The following is a 24,847-nucleotide window of genomic DNA, read 5'->3' as shown; positions in this document are numbered from 1 at the left end:
GTAAAGAACTCAGTGCAACGTATGAAACATAAACGTCACTGTGATTATTGGTCTTATTGGTGTTTTCCCTATTATTTATTTCTTAGTAAATCAAATAATGTAAGGTGAGTGTGTGCAGAGAGGTAGAAAGGAGGATAGGAGAGTGTGTCCATGGTGAGAATCAGTGATGTCCATTTCAGTGCATGACTTGCAAATAACTCAGATCTTTCATTCTTCAGCAACACACTGCATTTGGTCTCTACCACCAAAACGGAAGTGATCCCACCTCTCATTGAGAACAGGCAGCACTGGTCAACTTGCAGGCCTTTTATCAGTGGTCTGAACTACTGTACCACCGGTGCTTACTCCAATGCCAGCTCCACAGAGTCTGCCTCCTACTACCCACTGACAGGGGACACCAGGTGAGAAATGCTCAGTCCCCAGCCCACATGTACTCACCTCCCACATCCAGCCACCTGACAAGGCAAAATCAAAAGCATCATGTGGAACTGGCCTGGGCCACCTGGCTTCTGGGCTTATACCATTCTTCAGATATCTAAAGCATTGGTCCTCCGGCCAACTCTTCTGCTGTCCTCTTTTCCTTCAGGCACTTGAGACCACAGCAGATTTCAGCTTGATCCTAATTTATTGCCAATTTCTGAGCTTCCAGACCCATTGGTCTGAGCTTCTTGGGGTTCGCCAGTGTGGTGCTCAATGCCTGCACCATGCTTTGAGGTTCCTTGTCCTCCATCCCCCGACTTCTACTTCTTGTGCTCAGCTTTGCTAACAAAACCAGTCAACCCCTGCCACACTTGTCCAAGTGCCTGGGAATCCAGGGATCATCCCTCACCTTGGGCTCTTGGGGGAACTGATGGGGATCATCAAGATCATTATTAGTTAAGGATAAGAGATAACATTAAAATAAGGACCACATTTGTATTGCACTTGAGGCTGAACTGCTTGAGGGATGTTATTACCATTATCAAAAGCTCTAATATGATGTGGGTCTGTCGTAACATTTGTAGGTATGAGCTGGAACTGAAGCCTACAGGAGAGGTAGAGCAGTATTCTGCCAGTGCAACCTATGAACTCCAGAGAGAGGACAAAGCGTTAGTGGACAGGCTGAAGTTTGTCATCCAGGCAGAAGGTAGGTATCCAACACAAGGCTGTTCCAGTTCTGCCCTCAGTCTCAGGTTCAGGGCTTCCAAGGAAAACATATTTCGTGTAACATATATAACAAACAGATGTTGACTGAGTGCCCAGTGAGTACCAGGCCTCAGAGCTGGGGCTAGAACAGAGAGCAATGGAGAAGGATTCTCTACATTCACGGGAATTCCAGTAAACAACCAAGGAAATATTCAAGACGTCGGAGCAGTGCTGGGGATACTTAGAGGGACCTAGGGAATTCTGGGAAAGAAGCAGGGCAGGAAGGCAGTGAAACTGGGAATGATAAAGAAACATTTTCCTGGTAAAGTAAGCATAAATCAGAGATGGGGTGGGGACAAGGGAATAAGTAATGTGAAAAGAGCGCTGCATGCTAAGGCCCTGCGGGTACTAAGGCCCTGAGGCTTCGGGACTGCCATGTGGAGGAGGGAGGAAGCCATATGGCTGAAGCAGAGAGACCAGGGATAGAAAATGAGACCAAAGAAAGTAGAGGGTGGCAGGCGAAAGATGGTCTTACAAGCCAGGGTAAGAACTTGATTTTTTGTTTGTTTGTTTGTTTGTTTGTTTTCTTTTATGACTTTAATCTTTTAAAAAATTTTATTTCATGAAAAAATAAAACAAATTTTCACAATCAAATAATAAGAGAATATCAGTAGTCATTACACTGTGTAGCATTATCTTCATAGTAGTTACTCAGAGTATAAGACATAAACCAAAAAATTCTTAGAAAAGAGAAACAAAGAGATAATAACACAAACCTTACTTTTCAATGAACTAAGATAAATTAGAAGTATAAATGAAAGCAATTAACATATCTATTGAAATGTTTTTTAAAAACAGAATCTTATTTTCTATTTGTCTCTCTTCTATTTCATTCTTTATTTGCATTTCTCACATAAGATAAGAAAAACCATGTAATACCTGAGCTTGTGTGTCTGACTTATTTCACTTAACATTATGTTCTGAAGTTGCATCCATTTGCCTACCAGTGCCTCAAGTTTATCTTTCTTTATGGTAATGTCAGACTCCATTATGTATATGACATTTCCTTATCCATTCATCTGTTGACGAACGTATACACTGTTTCCAAGACCTAGCTATAATAAATTGTGCTGCTACATCTATCCTTATAATACAATGGGTATGCATCTATCCCTATAATACAATGATTTTAACTCTTTTGGGGAGATACTTAGGAGTGGGATAGCTGAACCAAATGGAATCTCTCTTTTTAGTGTTTTGAGGAATCTCTACACTGATTTCCATCATAGCTGTACTAGTTTGTATTTCTAGCAAAAATATTGTAGAGTTCCTTCTTCTCCACATCCTTGCCAGCATTTGTTACTACTAGACTTTTTTTGAGGTAAGATCATATTTCTGTGTAGTTTTGATTTGCATTTCTCCGGTGGCCAGGAATGATAAGTATTTTTTCATGCATTTATTCACCATTTCTACTTCTTCATCTGAATGTGTCTATTCATTTCATTTGCCCATCTTTTGATCGGGTCTTTTATTTGGGAGGGGTCTATTTCTTCTAGTTCTTTATATATTCTTGATGTTAGCCCTCTCTCTAAGAACAGTTGGCAAAAATTTTTTCCCACTCTATAGATTGTCTCTTCATTCTGGTGGTTGTTTCCTTTACTATGCAGAAGCTTTTTCATTTGATATGATCTCACTTGTTCATTCCTGGTACTATTTCTTGTCCCACTGAGATTTTCTGTTCAGAAAGTCCTTGCCTATGCCTATGTCTTCAAGAGTTATTCCTATCTTGTCTTTCAACAGATTGTTTCTATTTTAACATTTAGGTTTTTGATCAATTTTGATTCAGGTTAGTACATGGTGAGATGTAGGTGCAAACTCAATATTCCACATGTAGGTAGCCAGTTTTCCAACACTATTTGTCAAAGCAGCTTTCCTCCAGTGTGTTTTTTCCTCCTTTGTCAAAGATCAAATAGTTGTATGTGCCTGGTGTCATTTTTACTTCTTCTGTTCTGTTCTATTGATCCACATGCCTATTTTTGTGCCAGTACCATGCTGTTTTATTCACTATAGCTTTACAATATAACTTCAAATCTGGAATTGTGATGCCACCTCCTTTACTTTTATTCCCAGGATTGTTTTTGCTATTCTATGTCTCTTCTGATTCCATATAAATTTGAGGAGTAATTTCTGTAGCTCTGTGGGAAATACCACTGGAATTTTTGTTGGGATTGCATTAAGTCTGTTTATCAATTTTGAGAGTATAGCCATTTTGATTATGTTGGTTCTGCCTAACCAGAAACAGGGGACATTTTTCCATTTTCTGATGTCTTTTTTCTTTTTTCAGTATGATGTAATTTTCATTGTAGAGGTCTTGCCATTCCTTAGTTAGATTAATACCTAAGTATTTAATTTTTATGCAATTGAATGGTATTGGATTTTTATTTCTTTTTCAGTGAGTTTGTTATCAGTGTACAAGAATATTATTGATGTATATGTGTTTATTTTGTGTCATTATACTGCTGAATTTGATTATCAATTCTAATAGTCTTTGAGAGAAGTTTTTTGGGCTTTGTAATAAAGGATCATGTCTTCTGCAAATATTTTTACTTCATCCTTTCTTATATATGTCCCTTTTGTTTCTTTCTTTTGCTTGATTGTTTGGGCTAATATTCTGAGGACTATGTTGAATAGAAGTAGTAAGTATGAACATCCTTGTCTTGTTCCTGATTTTAGAGGGAAAGCTTTCAGGCATTCCTCATTTAGTATGATATTGGCAGTAGGTTGATCAAAAATGGCTTTTAATGTTGAGGCAGGTCCTTCTATATGTATTTTCCTCAAGGCTTTTTATCATGAGTGGATGTTGGATTTTGTCAAAGACTCTTTCTGCATCTATTGAGCTGATCATGTGACTTTGGTCCTTGCTTCTATGTGGTAAATTACATTTATTGATTTGTGTGCGTTGAAGCATCCCTGGGAGGAGGCCTAGTTGGTCACGATGTATGATCTTTATGATGATTTGTTGCACTCTGTTTGTCAGTATCTTATTAAGGGTTTTTGTGTCTCTGTTCATTAGAAAAGTTGGTCTATAGTTCTTTTGGTTGGGTCCCTGTCTACTTTTGGAATCAGAATAATGTTAGCTTCCAAGAATGATTTCAGAAGTACTTCTTCCCTTTCGATTTCATTAAAAAGTTTGAGGAGTATTGGTGTTAGACCATTCCTAAAGTTCTTGTAGAACTTTGGCTGTGAATTCATCAGGTTCTGGGCTTTTCTTGGTAGTTTTTTTATTATTATTATTGCTTCAGTCTCATTGTATGTCATTGGATTGCTCAAGATTTTTAAATCTTTTTGGTTCAGTTTTGGCAATTCATATATGCCTAGGATCTCTCCACTTCTTCTGAGTTCTCTAATTATTTGGCATATAGGTTTGTGAAGTAGTTTCTAATAAGTTTCTGGATTCAGTAGTGTCCACTGTGATTCCATCTTTTTCATTTCTAATTGCATTAATTTGTGTCTTTTCTTTCCCTTTCAGGTAAGATTGGCAAATGCTTTTTCTACTTTATTTTTTCTTTCAAAGAACCATCTCTTTAATTCATCAATTCTTTATATTATTTTTAGTCTCCTTTTCATTAATTTCTGCTTTGATCTTTATAATTTCCAACCTTGTACAAGTTATGGGTTCCTGCTCTTCTTGTTTTTCTAAGACCTTGAGGTGCATCAGTAGGTTATTTATTTGGGCTTGTTCTAGTTTTCTGATGTGGGCATTCACCACTCTCCTCCTGGGTGCTGATCTCTTCTTCAGTAAGGTCGGTCTGTTAGTTGTTACCTCTGTTGCACTGTGTTTTGGTGATTGCAGGCACTGGGCATGGCTTTCAATTCTGGAGCCCTCCAAGCTCAGAGGCAGGTCCACAGGGGCCAGGGCATTGGTTGGGGGAGGGTGAAAGTTTCCTAAGTCCTCCAGGCTGGGGCACAAGTCTTCAGCAGTGAGCCCTAGCACCCCGTCACTTTGACCATTCCTGTGAATGAAATGAGAAGCCATTGGAAAACTTTCATGAGTTAATTTATGTTTATGTTGAAAACAGATCATAGGGAAACAAGGACAGGGAAAACCAGTAAGTAGTTTATGGCAGTAATCCAGGCAAGGTACATTGGTTAGAGTGGTGGCAGAGGATACATGCAAAGTGATCTGCTGCTGGCCATGTTAAAGATTAGCCCTGCACTGCTTGAACATGCTGAGATTTCCCTATCTCAGAACCTTTGCACGTCTGACCCCTCTACCTGGAATGCTCCCCCTAGCACTCAACATGGCTCAGCTCCTCTCTTCTGGAGGTCTCTGTCCACATATCCCTTTAGCAGAGAGAGCTTCTCTGACCACTACATATGAAATAGTACTCCTCTCCATTTCCCTCTTTTCTCCTCATATCTAGTTTAATTTTTCTTCACATCTGTTGACATCTGGAATGGATATTTGTCTTGCTTATTGTCTGTTTACCGCTGCCCGAGAATGTAAGTTCCACAAGGGCAGACTCCACTGTGCTGAGAGCAGTGCCCAATGTGTGATAGGCCATCAGTAATACTTGTAAATCAAATGATTATATGAATAACCACAGCATTAAAAAGGAAAGTAAATCCTGAACTGTGCCTTCACTTAAGCACATTTAGTACTTATGGTTTGCCTGCCTTTTCTTCTTCTCCCTTTTCATAAACATAACTTCTAAGCACACCTTTCTTGACCTTCTTATACACTCTCTTAGGTGTGAAGCAGACTGAAGCTGCTTTAATGTTCAAGTATAATCGACGGAGCAGGACTTTATCCAGTGAAATGCAAATTCCAGATTTTGACGTTAATCTTGGGACGATCCTGAGAGTCAGTGATGAATCTTCTAAGGACAAAAAGTCTTACAAACTCAACCTAGACATTCAAAACAAGAAAATTACTGAGGTTGCATTCACGGGCCACATAAGGTAAGGAAGGCTCAGGGAGACCTGACCTTAGCTGCAGGCCCTGCTGGGTCTCCCCCTTTTCCTCCCGCTTTAAATCTCACAAAGCCAGGTGCATCCTTGTTCTGTGAGTCAAGTAGCACTGAGAGCCATCAGTGCTTTGACATACTCTGTACATATTCAGTTGGATCTTCCTATCATTTATTAAGTGCTTAACTATCCACTATCAACTATTAAGTTAAGTGCATTTAAAAATATCAGACTGCAATGAACTGCAAGGTAGGCATGAATTTTTCTGTTTAATAGACAAGGAAACGGTAGCAAAAAGTGGTTTAATCATTTGATAAAGGCTGTAGAGCTAGTAAACAGCACAGCAGGATTAAAACAGCTATCAAAATGTGTATGTATCTCCCTATACCTCCCTAAGTGCTGAACTTAGGCTCAGTATTGGCTTTAGAAGTTAATGGGTTGGGTCTATCTATGGCCATGTCTGTTCCTATATCTTGTTTTTACCACCAAATATGGAATTTCTAATTGTTGAGTCTATGAGTTCCCTTGGTATGGATAAAATCATTGATCTCGACTGCTTTCCTTCTTAATAGTCATGACACAAAAGGAGAAGGCAAAATCAAAGGCGTTATTTCCATACCCCGTTTGCAAGCAGAAGCCAGAAGTGAGATCCTAACCCACTGGCTCTCCACCAAACTGCTGCTTCAAATGGACTCCTCCGCTACAGCTTATGGCTCAACCATTTCCAAGAGGGTGGCATGGCGCTACGGTATATGCCTCCTTCCCCATGTGAACACTACCAAGGGAGCTGTCAGGGTAGGGCCGTAATTACCAGCTGACCTAGCACTACTGACTGCTATTTCATGTGTGCATTTTCAGATGATGAGAAGATCGAATTTGAATGGAACACAGGGACCAATGTGGATACTAAAAAAGTGGCCTCCAATTTCCCTGTGGACCTCTCTGAGTATCTTACAAGCTTACATATGCATGCCAATAGTCTCCTAGATCACAGAATTCCTCAAATAGACATGACTTTCTCAGAAATGGGTTCCAAATTAATGGCTGTAAGTATGAGTCAACCAGTAAAATAAATATATGGTTAACATAAGTGCTAATTACATCCTCAACTCTCAGGTGCAGGAGAATGTCCAAAGATATATACAGCATGCTTCCTAGCCCCAAGGAATTCCTAGAAAGAAAGAAAACATTATGTATGCCTAGTTACCTGGTTAGTTACCCAATGAATACTACTAAACAAAAACATTTGCTATGCCTAACAAACTAAAGGCATCAAAGAAAGCTTTAGGACACTCGCTAGGGGTCTCACAATGTTATTTTTATAAAATATGGGATTAGATCCATGATTGGAAATTTTCTGTAATTTATTTTTGCCTTGCAGTGCATTATCCTGCTTGACATTGACCTATTAGATCAAGAATATCACCCGATGTTAATTGTACTTTGAGGCTTATCCAGACCTACTCCTTGCTCTAAAAATCTTCTGTCATTTTGTAGACAACAAACACATGGCTCCAAGAAGCATCCAATAGTCTTCCTTATGCCCAGATTTTGCAAGATCATCTCAGTGGCCTAAAAGAGCTGAACCTCCAAAAAATGGGATTACCATATTTCCACATCCCTGACAACCTCTTCTTAAAAAGGTAAGAAAAGAAACAAGAGAATGTTCTCAAACTATGCAAATTAAATGGAACATGTATGGAACATGATTTTGACTTTTGTTTTGAATTTAAATTTTTGAGAAATAATTTATGTATCTAAGGAGACAAATAACTGTGACATGAACAGTTTGACACTTTTTCATTATTAAACATGAGGTCCAAATGTAAGAACCAGCCCAGTCGAGAAGAACCTAAGAAAATAATTGGAAGATTATTGGGTACATTCACCCTAAAATGTTTTATTCACTATAATCTGAATTTGAAAGCCATTTAGCTTTCTTCCATTACAAATAAATGTCTCCTTTCTTCTGGATCAGGATATGCTCATACTTCTTTCATTATAAAGAGTCCTAAAAGAGTAGGTAGAAGAATTATTGATGATGGCTTACTGCTGAGCTGTGGAGGGTCAGAATAGCACTGAGCATTGACAGAAGGCAGCCTTCCAAGAGACATTCAGCTTAACTATACAGTTCAATCCTTCTAGAAGAGTCAGATTCCAAAGTACTTCATTCATTTTTTTAAATTTACAAAATATATGTAATGCTTTGATTCCTTTATTTCATGAAAATTGTCAGCATGAGTTGAAAGAATGAGTCTTGTCTAAATGTACTGGCTTTTGAAATGTCTGTAAGATTAAAAAAATAAGCAGTCTCAGTTCCATAGGCCTTTCTATAGTTTATGACTCAACACCACAGTTTAACAGGTGATGACACTGTGAAAGGCCTGAAGTCTGCCAAGACACCCAGATGAACAGGCACTACTGAAGAGAAGAGAAAAGTTGGCAGCTTCAGAGGACAAGGAACTATTTTCATTGTTGGTGTTTTGACACCCCAGAACTGGACAGGGCTTTAGTGGTTGGTCATTGATCATCCTCTTGCTAAATGTGAGAATCCTGGATAGGTAACATTGAGCTCCTTTCACACTAAGGCAACAGTTTACTCCCTTATAACAGTGAACATTGCAGTCCTACTTTATTTTTATGTTATAATACTAATCCATTGCATGTGCATAATATTGAAAATGTTGCAAAGTGCTTTTAGGTATTCTTTATCACTTGATATCCAAAGACATTTCCACAAGGTTGTCAGAAAGGGAACTATTGTCCCTACTCTGCACATAACATCAGAGAGATTTATAGAATCTAATTCATTAGAATAATATTGCCAATTAGCAGAAGCTAAGACTATCACCTAAATTTTTACTTGTGTTATTTCTACATGTTGAGCTGTCTCAATTCAGTTTAGAAACTTGGTATGACACGTTCCCTCAGTACAAAATACTAGACTAAATATGGCAAGAAGATAGAAACGGTAATGTAGAGTCCTTCCTCCCAGGAAGATAGATACCAACAAAGGAATGAACAGCTAATTATATAAGCAGAATTGGGACGTAGTCTTTGAAATAGGTATAAGACACTACATCACTAAAAGAATGAGAGAAAATATCCGTACTTAGGTGAGCTGGTGATGGGGAAAAGTTTTGAAAGAGTTTATTTGAAAGACAGTGGAAAATGCAAAAGGATACTGGCACCAGGAGTAGCACAATAAAAAGCACAGAATAGATTTGGGAATAGAGCAAATGCAATATTGCTTGGAAGACCAGAAGGCCAAGAATTTTGGTGGTGGATTTGATGGCTGACTGTAAGAACATAGTCTTTGTTGTTCGTTTCAGTGATGGCCGACTCAAATATGTCTTGAACAAGAACAGCATTGAAGTTGAAATTCCTTTGCCTTTCGGTGGCAAGTCTTCCAAAGATTTAAAGATGTTAGAGACCATTAGGACACCAGCCCTCAGCTTCAAATCTGTGGGATTCCACCTACCATCTCAGGAGTTCCAAGTCCCCACTTTTACCATTCCCAAATTGTATCAACTGCGAGTGCCTCTCTTGGGTGTGCTAGACCTCTCCACAAATGTGTACAGCAACTTGTACAATTGGTCTGCCTCCTACACTGGTGGCAACACCAGCAGAGATCACTTCAGCCTCCAAGCTCGGTACCACATAAAGGCTGACTCTGCAGTCAACCTGCTTTCTTATAGCGTACAAGGTAAGCTATGCTCAGGTAAAGGGTGCACTGGGCTGATTCATTGCAAGCTCTGATGGCAGAGATGTCTCTGAGAAGGAAATCACTTAAACTTTATGAGATACTTTCCTTGTTACTTGGAAATCTATTAATTCATCCAACTAATAGAAATATTTTACTGAACACAGAATGCATATTAGACACTCTGCTAGTCAATAACAAAGAAAGTGGTCATATAAACTAGAAATTGTAACTCGGTGTGAGAAGGCAGTGATAGAGTGTGTAAGCCACAGTGGAAATACTACAAGAGACCAACAAGGTCTGTGGAGCTTCAGGAAGGCTTCCCAGAGGAATGCCTTTTGATAGCAAAGTTATATTTGCATTATAGATTAGCAGAGTATTGTACAACTGACTCAGATAAATGAGACTTTATGACTGACTTTTAACATAGAAATTGTTCTGAAAATGTATTAACTTGGCCAATATCTTTCATTTTTATATTAGGATCTGGAGAAACAACATATGACCACAGGAACACATTAACATTGTCATGTGATGGATCCCTACGGCACAAATTTCTGGATTCAAATATTAAATTCAGTCATGTAGAAAAAATTGGAAACAACCCAGCCTCAAAAGGTGTACTAACATTTGATGCATCTAGTACCTGGGGACCACAGATGTCTGCTTCAGTCCACTTGGATTCAAAAAAGAAACAACATTTGTATGTCAAAGATGTCAAGATTGATGGGCAGCTCAGAGCCTCTCCGTTCTATGCTAAAGGCACTTATGGCCTGACATGTCAGAGGGATCCTACCACGGGCCAGCTAAGTGGGGAGTCCAACCTGAGATTTAACTCCTCCTACCTCCAGGGCACCAACCAGATAACAGGAAACTATGAGGATGGCACCCTTTCCCTCACCTCCACCTCTGATCTCCAAGGTGGCATCCTTAAAAACACTGCTTCCCTGAAGTATGAAAACTATGAACTGACTCTGAAATCTGACACCAATGGGAAGTATGAGAATTTTGCCACTTCTAACAAGGTGGATCTGACCTTCTCTAAGCAAAACACATTGCTACGCTCTGAGTACCAGGCTGATTACAAATCATTAAGGTTCTTCTCCCTGCTCACAGGATCGCTGAATTCCCATGGTGTTGAATTAAATGCTGACATCCTGGGCACTGACAAAATTAACACCGGTGCTCACAAGGCAACACTAAGGATTGCCCGGGATGGAATCTCTACCAGTGCAACAACCAACTTGAAATACAGCCCCCTGTTTTTGGAGAATGAACTAAATGCAGAGCTTGGCCTCTCTGGGACATCTATGAAATTAACAGCGAATGGCCGCTTCAGAGAACACAGCGCAAAATTCACCCTCGACGGAAAAGCCGCCCTCACAGAGGTGTCACTGGGAAGTGCTTATCAGGCCAATATTATGGGCATGGACAGCAAGAACATTTTCAACTTCAAAGTCAGTGGAGAAGGACTGAAGCTCTCAAATGACCTGATGGGCTCCTACGGTGAAATGACACTGGACCATGCCAACAGTCTGAGCATTGCAGGTTTATCCCTAGAGTTCTCTTCAAAACTTGACAACATCTACAGCACTGACAAGTTTTATAAGCAAAATTTTAACTTTCAGCTTCAGCCTTTTTCTCTTGTAACTAGTTTAAACAATGACCTGAAATACAGTGCTCTGGATCTGACCAGCAGTGGGAAGTTACGGCTAGAACCACTGAAGCTGAATGTAGGCGGTAACCTGAAAGGAGCCTACCAAAATAATGAAATAAAACACATCTACACCATTTCTTATGCTGACTTATCAGCAAGCTACAAAGCAGATACTCTAGCTAGGATTCAGGGTACAGAGTTTAGCCATCGGCTCAACACGGGCATCACCGGGCTGGCTGCATCCATTGACGTCAGCACCAACTATCACTCAGACTCCCTGCGTTTCAGCAATGCCTTCCACTCTGCAATGGCCCCATTTACCGTGGCCATCGATGCACACATGAATGGCAATGGGAAACTGACTCTCTGGGGAGAACACACCGGGCAGCTGTATAGCAAATTCCTGTTGAAAGCAGAACCTTTGGCTCTCACTTTCTCTCATGACTACAAAGGATCCACAAGTCACAATCTCTTGTCCAGGAAAAGCATCAGTATGGCCCTGGATCACAAACTCAATGTCCTGCTTGTTCCGAGCGAGCAAAGTAGCACCTGGAAACTCAAGACCCAACTGAACAACAATGAGTACAGCCAGGACTTTGATGCTTACAACACTAAAGATAAAATAGGTGTAGAGCTCAGTGGGCGAGGCCTGGCTGACCTCACTGTGCTGGACTCCCCAATTACAGTGCCGTTTTTGCTCAGAGAGCCGATCAATGTCCTTGATGCTTTACAGATGAAAGAGGCTGTCGAGCAGCCCAAAGAATTCACAGTTGTTGCTTTTGTAAAATATGATAAGAACCAAGATGTCCACAGTGTCAACCTCCCTTTCTTTAAAACACTGCCAGAATATTGGGAGAGAAATCGAATAATAATTATAACTGCCCTGGAAACCATACAGAGAGAACTGAAACGCATCAATATTGATCAGTTTGTGAGGAAATACAGAGGAGGACTGGGCAAACTCCCACAGCAAGTTAATGATTATCTAAATGCATTGAACTGGGAGAGCCAGGTTGCCAGTGCCAAGGAAAAACTGACTGCTTTTGCAGAAAATTATAGAATCACAGAAAATGATCTACAAACTGCATTGAATAATGCCAAAATCAACTTTAATGAAAAACTCTCTCAACTTCAGACATATGTGATACAATTTGATCAGTATATTCAAGATAATTATGATCTACATGCTTTAAGAATAGCTATTACTAAGATTATTGATCAAATTATTGAAAATTTAAAAATTCTTGATGAACATTATCATATCCGTGTAAATTTAGTAAGAACAATCCACAATCTATATTTGTTTATTGAAAACGTTAATTTTAACAAAATGGCAAGTAGTACAGCATCTTGGATTGAAAATGTAGATACTCAGTACCAAATAAAAGTCCAAATACAGGAAAAATTACAGCAGATCAGAACACAGATTCAGAATATAGACATGGAGGAGCTTGCTGCAAAGTTAAAACAACAGGTTGAGGCTATTGATGTCAGAGTACTTGTAAATCAAGTGAGAACTACAGTTCCATTTCAAAAGATACAGAACATTATTGAGTATGTCAAATACTTTGTGATAAATCTTATTAAAGATTTTGAAGTAACTGAGAAAATCAATGCCTTTAGAGCTATAGTCCATGACTTAATTAAGAAATATGAAGTAGACCAACAGATGCAAGTTTTAATAGATAAATCAATACAGTTAGCCCACCAATATAAGCTGAAGGACACAGTGCAGAAACTAAGCAATGTCCTACAACGAGTTGATATAAAAGATTACTATGAGAAATTGCTTGTGTTTATTGATGATATTATCAGGCAGCTTAAAGCATTTTCTTTTGAAAAAATCATTGAAGAGATAAACCTGTTGCTTGACATGTTGGTAAAGAAATTAAGATCATTTGACTACCACCAGTTTGTAGATGAAACCAACAATACAATCCGTGAAGTTATTCAGATAATCAATGGTGCATTTCAGGGGCTGGACCTGCCCCAGAAAGCTGAAGCACTCAAACTGTTTGTAGAGGATGTCAAGGTCATGCTTTCTGCCTTTCTGGAAAAGCTAAAGGACACCAAAATAACCTTATTTGTTGATTGGCTAAAGGATGCACTAAATTCTGCATATTTCATTCCCATAAAAGCAAAATTCCAAGAAACTCTGGAAGATATAAGAGACCGAATTTACCAAATGGACATTCAACAAGAACTTGAGCGATACCTGTCTCTAGTAGGTCAAGTTTACAGCACAGTTGTCACCTACATCTCTGACTGGTGGATTCTTGCTGCTAAGAACCTCACTGACTTTGCAGAGCAATATTCTATCCAAGACTGGGCTGAAAATGTGAAAGCTTTGGTAGAACAAGGGCTCACTGTCCCTAAAATTCAGACCATTCTTGGGACCATGCCTGCCTTTGAAGTCAGTCTTCGTGCTCTTCAGCAAGCTTCCTTTCAGACTCCTGACTTCATAGTTCCGCTGACAGATTTGAGGATTCCATCAGTTCAGATAAACTTCAAAGAACTGAAAGATATAAAAATTCCATCCAGATTTTCCACGCCTGAATTCACCATTCTCAACACATTCCACATTCCTTCCTTTACAATTGATTTTTTAGAAATAAAAGTCAAGATTATCAGGACCATTGATCAGATGCTGAACAGTGAGTTCCAGTGGCCAGTTCCAGAAGTATACCTGAGGGACCTGAAGGTGGAGGACATCCTTCCTGCCAGAGTCATTCTGCCAAATTTCCATTTACCAGAAATCGTAATTCCACAATTTGTAATCCCAAATATCAACCTTACAGAGTTTCAAGTTCCTGACCTTCATGTACCAGAATTCCAGCTTCCTCCCATTTCACACACTGCTGAAATACCTGCTTTTGGCAAGCTGAGTAGCCTTTTGAAAATCCAGTCTCCCATTTTCTCCATAGATGCAAAAGCTGACATACGCAATGTAACTACTTCAGAGCACCGAGCAGGCATCGAAGCTTCCATAGATGCCAAAGGAGAGTCCAAATTCACAGTTTTCAATTTTGATTTTCAAGCAAATGCACAACTCGTGCGGCCTAAGATTAATCCACTGTTTCTGAAGGAATCCATGAATTTCTCCAGTAAGTACCTGCGAATGGAGCATGAAAGTGAAATACTATGTTCTATAAATGCCATTGATGGAAAATCAGACACTGTGGTAAGTTTACGTACAGAAAAAAATATACTGGAGCTTAATAATGGCATGACGCTCAAGATAAATCGGCAGGTTACCCTGAACAGCCACACAAAGTACTCCCACAAATTGAACATCCCCAAGCTGGACTTCTCCAGCAAAGCTGACCTAAGTAATGATGTCAAGATGCTCTTGGGAGCTGGACACGCAGCACTCTCCTCTTCTGGAGCAGGGTCATGGAAATGGGCCTGTCCCAACTTCTCAGATGAAGGAACACATGAATCACAAATCAGCTTTACTGTAGAAGGACCCCTTGTCTCCCTTGGATTAGCCAATAAGATCAACAGCAAACACTTAAGAGTAACCCAGATCTTGGCTTATGAATCTGGCTTCCTCAACTTTTCTAAATTTGAAATTCAGTCAGATGTTGAATCCCAGCATGTGGGCCACAGCATTCTCACTGCTAAAGGCATAGCCTTGCTTGGAAAAGGGAAGGCAGAAATAACTGGAGACCACAATGCTCATTTAAATGGTAAAGTTATTGGAACTTTGAAAAACTCTCTTTTCATTTCAGCTCAGCCATTTGAGATTACTGCATCCACAAATAATGAAGGGAATTTGAAAGTTAGTTTTCCCTTAAAATTGACAGGGAAGATAGACTTTCAGAATAACTATGCACTACTTCTGAGTCCTGCTGCCCAGCAAACAAGTTGGCAAGCAAGTGCTAGGTTCAACCAGTATAAGTACAATCAGAACTTCTCTGCCACTAATAATGAGAACAGCATTGAAGCTCACGTATCAATCAATGGAGATGCCAACCTGGATTTCTTAAACATTCCTTTAACAATTCCTGAAATGAATCTACCTTATACAACACTCACAACTCCCTCACTGAAAGATTTCTCCATATGGGAAGAAACGGGCTTGAAGGAATTCTTGAAAACAACGAAGCAATCATTTGATTTAAATGTAAAGATTCAGTATAAGAAAAACAAAGACAAGCATTCCATTGCAGTTCCTCTGGGTGTATTTTATAAGTTTATCAGTGAGAATGTTAATTCCTTGGACATCTACTTTGAGAATGTCAGAGATGATGCATTGGATTTTCTTACTACATCCTATAACAAGGCCAAAAACAAGTTGGATAAGTATAAAGCTGAAAAATCTCTCAACACTCTCCCCAGGACCTTTCAGAATCCTGGATACACCATTCCAGTTGTCAACATTGAAGTGTCTCCATTCTCAGTGGAGATGTCACCCCTCAGCCATGTGATTCCCAAAGCAATCAACACCCCCAGTTTCACTGTCCCTGGTTCTGACTTCTATGTACCTTCATACACATTAGTTCTGCCATCCCTTAAATTGCCAGAGCTTCATATCCCTAGGAATCTACTCAAGCTTTCTCTCCCAGATTTCAAGGAGTTGAGTGCTGTAAACAATATTTTTATTCCAGCCATGGGCAATATTACCTATGATTTTTCCTTTAAATCCAGCGTCATCACCCTGAATACCAATGCTGGACTTTATAACCAATCAGATATTGTTGCTCATTTCCTTTCTTCTTCGTCATTAGTCATCGATGCACTGCAGTACAAACTAGAGGGCACTTCACGTCTGACGAGGAAAAGAGGATTGAAGTTAGCCACGGCTCTCTCTCTGAGTAACAAATTTGTGGAAGGCAGTCATGACAGTACCGTCAGCTTCACCAAGAAAAATATGGAAGCATCAGCAACCACAACCGCAAAAGTCCACATTCCAGTTTTGAGAATGAATTTCAAGCAAGAACTTAATGGAAATACCAAGTCAAAACCTGCTGTCTCTTCATCCATTGAACTAAAGTACAACTTCAATTCCCCAAAGCTGTTCTCCACTGCAAAAGGAGCGATTGACCACAAGCTCAGCTTAGAAAGCCTCACTTCTTACTTTTCCATTGAGTCATCCACCAAAGCTGATATGAAAGGTTTGGTCCACTCACGGGAATATTCAGGAGCAATTGCCAGTGAGGTTAGCACTTACCTGAATTCCAAGGTTACTCGGTCTTCAGTGAAGTTGCAAGGTTCTTCTAAAGTTGACGGTATCTGGAACGTTGAAGTAAAAGAAAATTTTGCTGGGGAAGCCACTCTCCTACGAATATATGCCATGTGGGAACACAGTATGAAAAACCACTTACAGCCATGCAGGCAATTTTCCACACATGGAGAACATACAAGCAAAGCCACCCTAGAACTGTCCCCAAGGACAATATCTGCCCTTATTCAGGTTCGTGCACACGAGCTCAATTCTGTCCTTGGCATTCCTCACTTTGGGCAGGAAGTGGCCCTGAATGCTAATACTAAGAACCAGAAGTTCAGCTGGAAGAGTGATGTTCAGGTTCACTTTGGGGCTCTCCAAAACAGTCTACAGCTTTCTAATGACCAAAAAGAAGCACGCTTTGACATTGCAGGATCTTTAGAAGGACATCTACACTTCCTCAAATTTATCATCCTACCAGTGTATGACAAGAGCTTATGGGACCTCCTAAAACTGGATGTAACCACCAACTCTCAAAAGAGACAATATCTTCATGCTTCAACTGCTCTTGTGTACACCAAAAACCCCAAGGGCTATCCTTTGTCTGTCCCTGTGCAAGAACTGACTGATAAATTCATTATCCCAGGGCTAAAACTAAATGATCTGAACTCAGAACTTATCATACCTGCATTCCAAGTACCATTTACAGATCTTCAGATTCCATCCTACAAGCTTGACTTCAATGAAATAAAAATCTACAAGAAGTTAAGTACATCATCATTTGCCCTCAACCTACCAGCATTACCCCAGGTAAAATTCCCCCAAGTGGATGTCTTAACAAAATATTCTGAACCAGAAGATTCCTCGGTTCCTTTTTTTGAGATAACTATGCCTGAAGTTCAGCTAACTGTGTCCCAATTCACTCTTCCAAAAAATCTTTCAGTTGGCAGTGCTGTTTTGGATCTCAGTGAGGTAGCCAACATGATTGGAGACTTTGAGCTGCCTACCATTACTGTGCCTGAGCAGACAATTGAGATTCCTTCCATCAAGTTCTCCGTACCTGCTGGAGTTTTCATTCCTCTTTTTGGAGCATTGACTGCACGTTTTGGGGTGTCCTCTCCCCTTTATAATGCCACCTGGAATGTTGGGCTGAGAAACAATGCAGATCATGTTGAAACTTTCCTGGATTCCACATGCAGCTCAACCTTACAGTTCCTGGAATATGACCTAAATGGTAAGGAAATGTCCCAATTCCTCTCCTAGCTACTCTATGTTTGCAGCACAAGTTGTGATTAAATAATTACTTATTGGGGTAACCCACTTTCCAGGACCCTTTCTGTCTATCTCAAACAGAAGCTTTCTTTCTCTCAATAAATTTTTCCTACTCTCAAAAACAAATTACTTATTTAGTTATGACTAGAGACACAATTACTCTCTGTAGCAAAATTTAAAAGAAAATAAGACATACATATGCAAAAACCAAACTGTAGAAGATCCTCTGACATTTAAGAATAGGTTCAAAGAAAAGAGATTTTGCTATGATTTGAGTACTAATAATGTCTTCTCTTTATTAAAAAAAAAAAATGTGAAAGCAGACACAGTGGCCTGCACTTGTAGTCCCAGCTATTTAGGTTGCTAAGACCACAGGATCACTTAAGCCTAGGGGTTTGAGGCCAACACAGGTATCATGGGGAGACTCTATTCAAAAAGAAAAATAATTACATAAAAATAAAAAGTAAAAACAATTATAGTAGTTGGGGGTGTAGCTTGGTGATAAAGCACTTTCCTAGCATGGGTGAGGCCCTGGGTTCAATCCCCAGCACCACTAAAATAAATAAATAAATAAAATTTTTAAAAAGTCTGAGCATATGACATGCTTTAAACACATATCTGAGGGGCTGGGGATTTAGCTCAGCGGCAAAAGCACCTGCCTGGCAAGCGCAAGGTCGTGAGTTCGGTTCCCGGTACCGGAGAAAAACCAAAAAAAAAAATAAATATATAAATAAATAAACACATATCTGATTAAGATATAAACCTAGCTTTCACAATGAAAACATCTACATCTCATAATTATTCACTTAATGAAATATATAATCTCTCCTACACAGTTGTGGGAACACACAAAATTGAAGACGGCATGCTCAGCTGCAAGACCAAAGGAACATTTGCCCATCCTGACCTCAGCGCAGAATATAAAGAAGAGGGCAAATATAAAAGTCTTGAGTATGAACGTTTTATTGAACCTCTGTCTCTTTTACAAAAACTCTGTGTCCCTTTCTTTATGACTCATGTGCCTGTCTGCTTTCAGGGACTGGGAAGGGGAGATGAGCCTAGACATCATAAGCCCAGCCTTCACCGAGCTCCATTTGCGCTACGAAGAAGATGAGAATAGCATGTCCTCCTCAGCAGCCTCTCCGGCCATAGGCACTGTGGGCCTGGATTTAGGAAAAGAAGGTGACCACAGCTTCAAATGGAACTTCTACTTCCAACCTCAGGTGAGTCCTGGGATTGAACACACCCAAGAGCAAGTAGCAAATTGGAGCAGATACATTCAACTCAAGACAAGTCTTTTAGAGCATCCTTAAACTAGGTGACAGATAGATGGCAAGCAAACCATGCTTCTTCACTGGAACTCTTCTCCAGAAAGTACCATGATGGCTCGTTCACTAAGTGTAATCATTAGACACACCCATGACAATCTTAACACCATAATCACCTCAGGATAAATCCAGAGAGATGAGTATTACACCTCCCTACCTACATCACGGGCAAACTCTGCCTTATGCAGAGTAAATTGCTTTTCAAATTATGGTTTTTGGAGTATTTGAGATTTCAAAATTCTTTTGCATAATAGAATTATTCAAGGAGACACATCAAATTCCTCTTGCGTCATTTATAAGCTCTACCAGGGGTTTATGGAAGATGCTAGTACCAAAAGGGAGACTTAATCCGGTTTTATTACTAAAGTTTGTCATGGACTTGGAGAATGATACTGAAATTGGTGGTCTCAATGTCTGCTGGCTGGGCTCTGGAGGGCTTTCTCGTTTTTTATGCTACCCTTATCTCTCCCTTCCTTCCTACTCATTGTCTTCAGCCTCCCTTCTCCTCTCCCTCCTCTCCCAAACTGCAGTCCCAGGAAGACCTTTATGTTAAGTGTCACTGTTAAATGCCAAATGTGTTTTTAATTCTTTCTAGTGCATATGATAAAGAGAAATTAACATCAGTGGGTTTGTTTAACCGTAAAACAAACACGTGAACTGACATATGGGAGAAAAATGCCCTTCAGATTATGATAGGTCTTTTAATCTTTACTTTTAACTGCTAATGAAGTTTTAGTGTGGTATATTATGTAATCAGAGTAATTGAAAACATGTTCCTCTCATCTGATTTTTTTGTTTTTGTTTTTGTTTTTCTGGTTTTAGTCCTCTCCGGACAAAAAACTCAATATATTCAAAACTGAGTGGAGGTACCAGGCATCTGATGATAAAATTCAGATGAAATTTAACTGGGAAGAAGAAGCAGTTTCCAGATTGCTGGGATCTCTAAAGGACAATGTACCAAAGGCCACAGGAGCCTTTTATGACTATGCTGACAAGTACCATCAGGAGTACACAGGACTCACCCTGAAAGATGCTTCTTCAAAGCTAAAGAGAAGTCTGCAGGAGAGTGCTGAAGGAGCCTACCAAAAAGCCATGAGGCAGCTTGATGAGGTGGAGGTACAGTTCCACAGAGCAGCTAGTGGCACAACAGGAACCTACGAGGAGTGGAAGGAAAAGGCCGAGGATCTATACCGGGAACTGTTGGCTGAGGAGGGACAAGACAATTCCCAGAGACTCAAAGCTAAAATCTTTGACAGTTTAACACAAGTTACTCAGGAGTCCCAGATGGCAGTCAAGCATCTGTTCGATTCATTCATTGATTTCCTGCAGCTCACCAGAATCCAGTTCCCAGGGATAGCCGGGACATACACTAGAGATGAACTCTGCACAATGGTCATAAGGGAAATTGGGAAAGTACTGTCCCAGGTGTATTCAAATATCCATAATGGGTTAGAGAAGCTGCTTTCCTTTGTCCAAGACCTAGTGGGAAAATCTGAACTAATCAAAGACCTGCAGATAAAGTTTCCTTTTGATTCAGAACCCTATAAACCAGCAGAATTGATTCTCAATTATAGGAAACTGTTGGAATCTTATTCACAAGAAGTCCAAGAGGCATTTATTGACCTCCAGTCTACCAAATTTTCAGAAAAACTGCGTTACCTCCAGAGCCTTTTACAAAGAGTTTTCCAAGAAATAGAAGCAGAAATTAAATCCTTAAAGGAGACCAGATTTATTCACCTCATTAATACTATAAACACAATCTTCAACACATATATCCCATTTGCTTTTGGTGTGCTGAAAGAAAGCCTATGCCTTCACCTCACAAAGCTCAATGAATTTGTTCAAATCAATCTTCAGCTTGCTTTTCAGGGGTTGCAGCAGATCCATCAATATATACAGGCTCTTCGCCAAGAGCATTTTGATCCACATGTAATTGGTTGGACAGTAAAATACTATCAACTTGAAGAAAAGATAGTTGACCTAATCATGAACCTAGTAATTTCCCTTAAGGACCTCCATTCCATATATACAGTACGTGCTACCAACTTTGCTTCCCAGCTCTCAACCCAGTTTGAGCAATTTGCACGCAAAGAAGTCCAAGAATATCTTAGCATCTTTGTGGATGCAGAAGGAAAGGGAAGAGAGAAGATTGCAGAGCTTTCTAACACCGCTCAGAAAGTAATTAAAACCTTGATCACTGCAATAAAGGAGATCATTTCTGATTATCAGGAGCAGTTCACATCTAAACTACAGGAGTTTTCAGACCAATTCTCTGATTACCATGAAAAATTCATTGCTGAGTCCCAAAGATTGATCGACCTATCCATTCAAAACTACCACATGTTTCTAAGATATATCACTGAGTTTCTGAAAAAGCTGCAGGCAGTCACAGCCAGTGGTGGGAGTCCCTACGTAAAGCTTGCTCCAGGAGAACTTACTATTACTTACTAATTTTTTAAAGCAGTCCTCACTTACTGGTGTATTACAATTAAACTGTCACACATAATGGGCAGGAAATTCAAACTACTGATAAAATATGCATTGAGCCAGCCTGCAGCAGGCAACTAAGGACAGGCAGAAGTACCTATGAACTGGACCTGCACTGGAGCTGGTGGGAGAGCTCTGAAGCTCTCTGAATTCTGGGGATGACTTTTTTTTTTCAAGTTAAACAAAACCAGGATCTGAGTTATTTTACTGAACTGGGCAGGAGGGCAAATAAATGGATTATGTATTGTGTATCATACCACTCAATATGGCTTATCTGTATTATAAGATCATGCAACTAGGGTATCACTTCAAGTATTCTAGCGTTTCAAAACCTCTAGAAGAACATATATCATGACTTACATGATAGAAAAGCGAAAGAGCATTATGAAGGGAGATATTTTATCACCTAGAAAAAAAGAGGCAATTGGTCTCAGGAACTATATTTGCCAAGTGAAAATAAAAAGGCATTCACAAAGATTTTTACCTAATTTGATCATGAGGAGCACCTCACCTATCTTCAGGTGCCACACAGTCTTCTTCACACACTTGCCTGCCTTTGCCAGGTAAGTCTTTTTGTTAGGCTTTGAGATAGATAAATCAACAGGCCTGCCAGTAATGAAGAAGGGGTGGCTAGAGAGTGCTGGCCTTAAGTGCTTCATGGCAGTAGGGACCCCAGAAAGCCTCCTTGTAACTCAGCCAGGAGCCACTCGAGACAAAGAAGTATGGTTTGGAAAGAAGGGATGGGGAAGTAAATGCTGAACATTTCTGTGATTAAGCACATATTTAAGTTCTTGAATTTGCTTATTTTTCCAAATGTAATATCTAATCATCCCAAATGGAATCAAAAGTCGGGGGTTTCTTTTCCTGCCCCATGCGCACACTACAAACTCTGATTGTAAACATTAGCAATTTTGGTCAGAAACTCCAGTCTGAGCTCTTGTAAGAGTAAGTTGCAAAGAACCCATGCAGCACAACTTTCACTAATATCACTGGGAAAAGGTAGCTATCAAATAGCACACTGCTTCCAGTGGCATTGGACAGTAAAGGAAAAATGTAACCTTTGGAGAATAAGAAATTAGAGGTTACTGGCCACCATGTCCTACATAAAGTCTCTTTGGAAAAGACCCATTTTTATCCAGCTTCCACCATTTTTCCATTAAGCCTTTATATTCTCTTGATGAGGCTCACTGTTAAAGTGCACAGACCTATCAGTACCTTAGGAGGATTCTGTTGTCTGGAATTGACAAGCCAGAAAGAATCTAAGGAAGTGAAATACTTAGTGGTATATGAATCTGGTATCTCAGGAAATTCTGTTGGATGAATTGGTGGATGGATGGATGGATGGATGGATGGATGGGTAAATATGTAAATGAAGGGTCAGTTTTGAAGGTGACAAAAAGGAGAATTGAGTCCAAATCCCAATGTGACACTTTAGTTGCTTTAAATTTAGTTCTACATTAGTTTCCCTAGTTAGCTGGGAGCAACAAAAATCTACAGAGTCTTCAACAGAAAAGAGGCCTGGAATTATGGGTAGATTAGGATGGCAAAAAGAAGTCTAAAGTTCTCTGTGCTCATGGGATGATATGAACTTCTAGGGATAATGTCAGGGGAAAGTAACCATCCATTCAAGCTGATCATATCACACAGGACTGCTTGCCAGGCTTGCTGACCATAGTCCCTCACTCAGAATGCTCATGGTTGACTTAGAGTGTCTTCATTATCTTGAAAAAGTCTGAAAGAAGAAAGGATCCTTGGAGAGCTTAGACTTTTCTCACTTCCTTCTTTGGTCTTCTAGTGGGTATCAGGATCATCTCTGGCTTTGACTAATGCCTTCACAGTTTTGGCAAATTGCTTCCCCTCTTGAGCCTTACTTATCTTACCTATAAAACAGATATAATATATATCTTACCAGTCTTATAGGACTGCTCATGAATGTCAGTCTAAAACAAAATATGGGGAAATATTTTGTAACATTTAGTGTCATGTAGAAGGAAAATGTCACTATTAGATGATTTTTTAAATGTACTTGTGAGGAGAGCGAATGGAGGTGAGGAGACCTTCCATTCCAGTGAACAGTTACTAAATGCTTCTTGTACTGAACACTGCAAATGCACAACAGAGGTGAGGAAGGTCAGTCAGCAAGACGCCATTACCTTCAGGTGCTACACAGTCTTCTTCAGCAACCTGCCTGCCGTTGCCAGGCATTTGCTATGCATCACTTTGCCCTTGGATCTGGACCTTATTTCTCCCTTCTCTCACCCTCAAAATTGACCCCTCATTTACACATTTATTTATGCATCCAGCCATCCATCTATCTAGCCAGCCAGTCATCAGTCCAATAGATTTTCCTTGAATACCAGATCCAAGTTGCTGGATGTTCATCTTTCCATCTATCAAAGCTGGTGTGTGTTGTCTTACTATTGATATTAAATAGAAAAACTTATGAAGAGGACACCATTATGGAAAAACTTGAGAGGGATCTCAATGATACATACACATTGAGAAACAGTACAGGAGAAAGAGCAGCTAAAAATAAGGAGACACCTGAGTAGAGATCCGTGGGTATGTTTCAAGAACATTGGGTTGTCCAGTTTGACCAGGGTACAGGAAAAGTAGAAGGGAGACATTGGAAAAGGCAGTGTTGCAGTATTGCAGGGCTTGAATGTGGGAGTAAAACATGGCACTTTTTCCTGAGAAGGGCATCAGGTGAAATTTGGAGTAGGAGAGTGATATCGGGTGCAACTCAGGACCTCCCAACATATACATAATGAGTTGTGATGGGATGAATGTGAGGCTATACCTGGTCCAAGAAAAACAGGGACCATCTGTGATTTGATGAGCACCTCGGTCAAGCTGTAACTGGTGAGAATGAGAGGGAAGGATAAAAGTAGCACCATGAAGGCAAAGATGATAGGATCAGGTTGTTGAGAACATGAAGGATGAGTACATAGAAATGGAACCACCTCATAGTCACTGGAGGTAGGCATTGGAAGGGTTGTGGGAGAGGTAAAAAGAACAGGAAGAACATGTAGTTTGTTCTGTTTTCTACTGATATAACAAATTACCACAGAGTGAGCAATTTATAAAGAAAACGAATTTGTTTTTCACAGTCATGGGGGCTGAGAAATCCAAGAGCATGA

At 39.9% G+C, this 24,847-nt stretch overlaps 1 protein-coding gene across 2 annotated transcripts in view; it reads left to right on the top strand.

Moving 5' to 3' along the window:
- The window catches only part of Apob (apolipoprotein B), a 40,987-nt gene extending 19,016 nt beyond the window's left edge, over window positions 1-21,971 (top strand). For both annotated transcript variants that reach the window (XM_005400359.2, XM_005400358.2), the window contains exons 19-29: window positions 219-401; window positions 1,005-1,126; window positions 5,877-6,087; window positions 6,666-6,841; window positions 6,952-7,139; window positions 7,591-7,736; window positions 9,426-9,799; window positions 10,280-17,854; window positions 18,729-18,843; window positions 18,929-19,115; window positions 20,043-21,971. In XM_005400359.2, coding sequence (XP_005400416.1) covers window positions 219-401; window positions 1,005-1,126; window positions 5,877-6,087; window positions 6,666-6,841; window positions 6,952-7,139; window positions 7,591-7,736; window positions 9,426-9,799; window positions 10,280-17,854; window positions 18,729-18,843; window positions 18,929-19,115; window positions 20,043-21,671 — 10,906 coding nt within the window. In that variant the 3' untranslated portion in view covers window positions 21,672-21,971. The remainder of the gene's footprint in view (window positions 1-218; window positions 402-1,004; window positions 1,127-5,876; window positions 6,088-6,665; window positions 6,842-6,951; window positions 7,140-7,590; window positions 7,737-9,425; window positions 9,800-10,279; window positions 17,855-18,728; window positions 18,844-18,928; window positions 19,116-20,042) is intronic.
- The last annotated feature ends 2,876 nt before the right edge of the window (window positions 21,972-24,847 follow it).

Source organism: Chinchilla lanigera, unplaced genomic scaffold (assembly GCF_000276665.1).
Source record: "Chinchilla lanigera isolate Chin_1 unplaced genomic scaffold, ChiLan1.0 scaffold00068, whole genome shotgun sequence".
In the NCBI taxonomy this organism is placed as follows: domain Eukaryota; kingdom Metazoa; phylum Chordata; class Mammalia; order Rodentia; family Chinchillidae; genus Chinchilla; species Chinchilla lanigera.
This window is presented reverse-complemented; position numbering and strand designations above follow the sequence as displayed.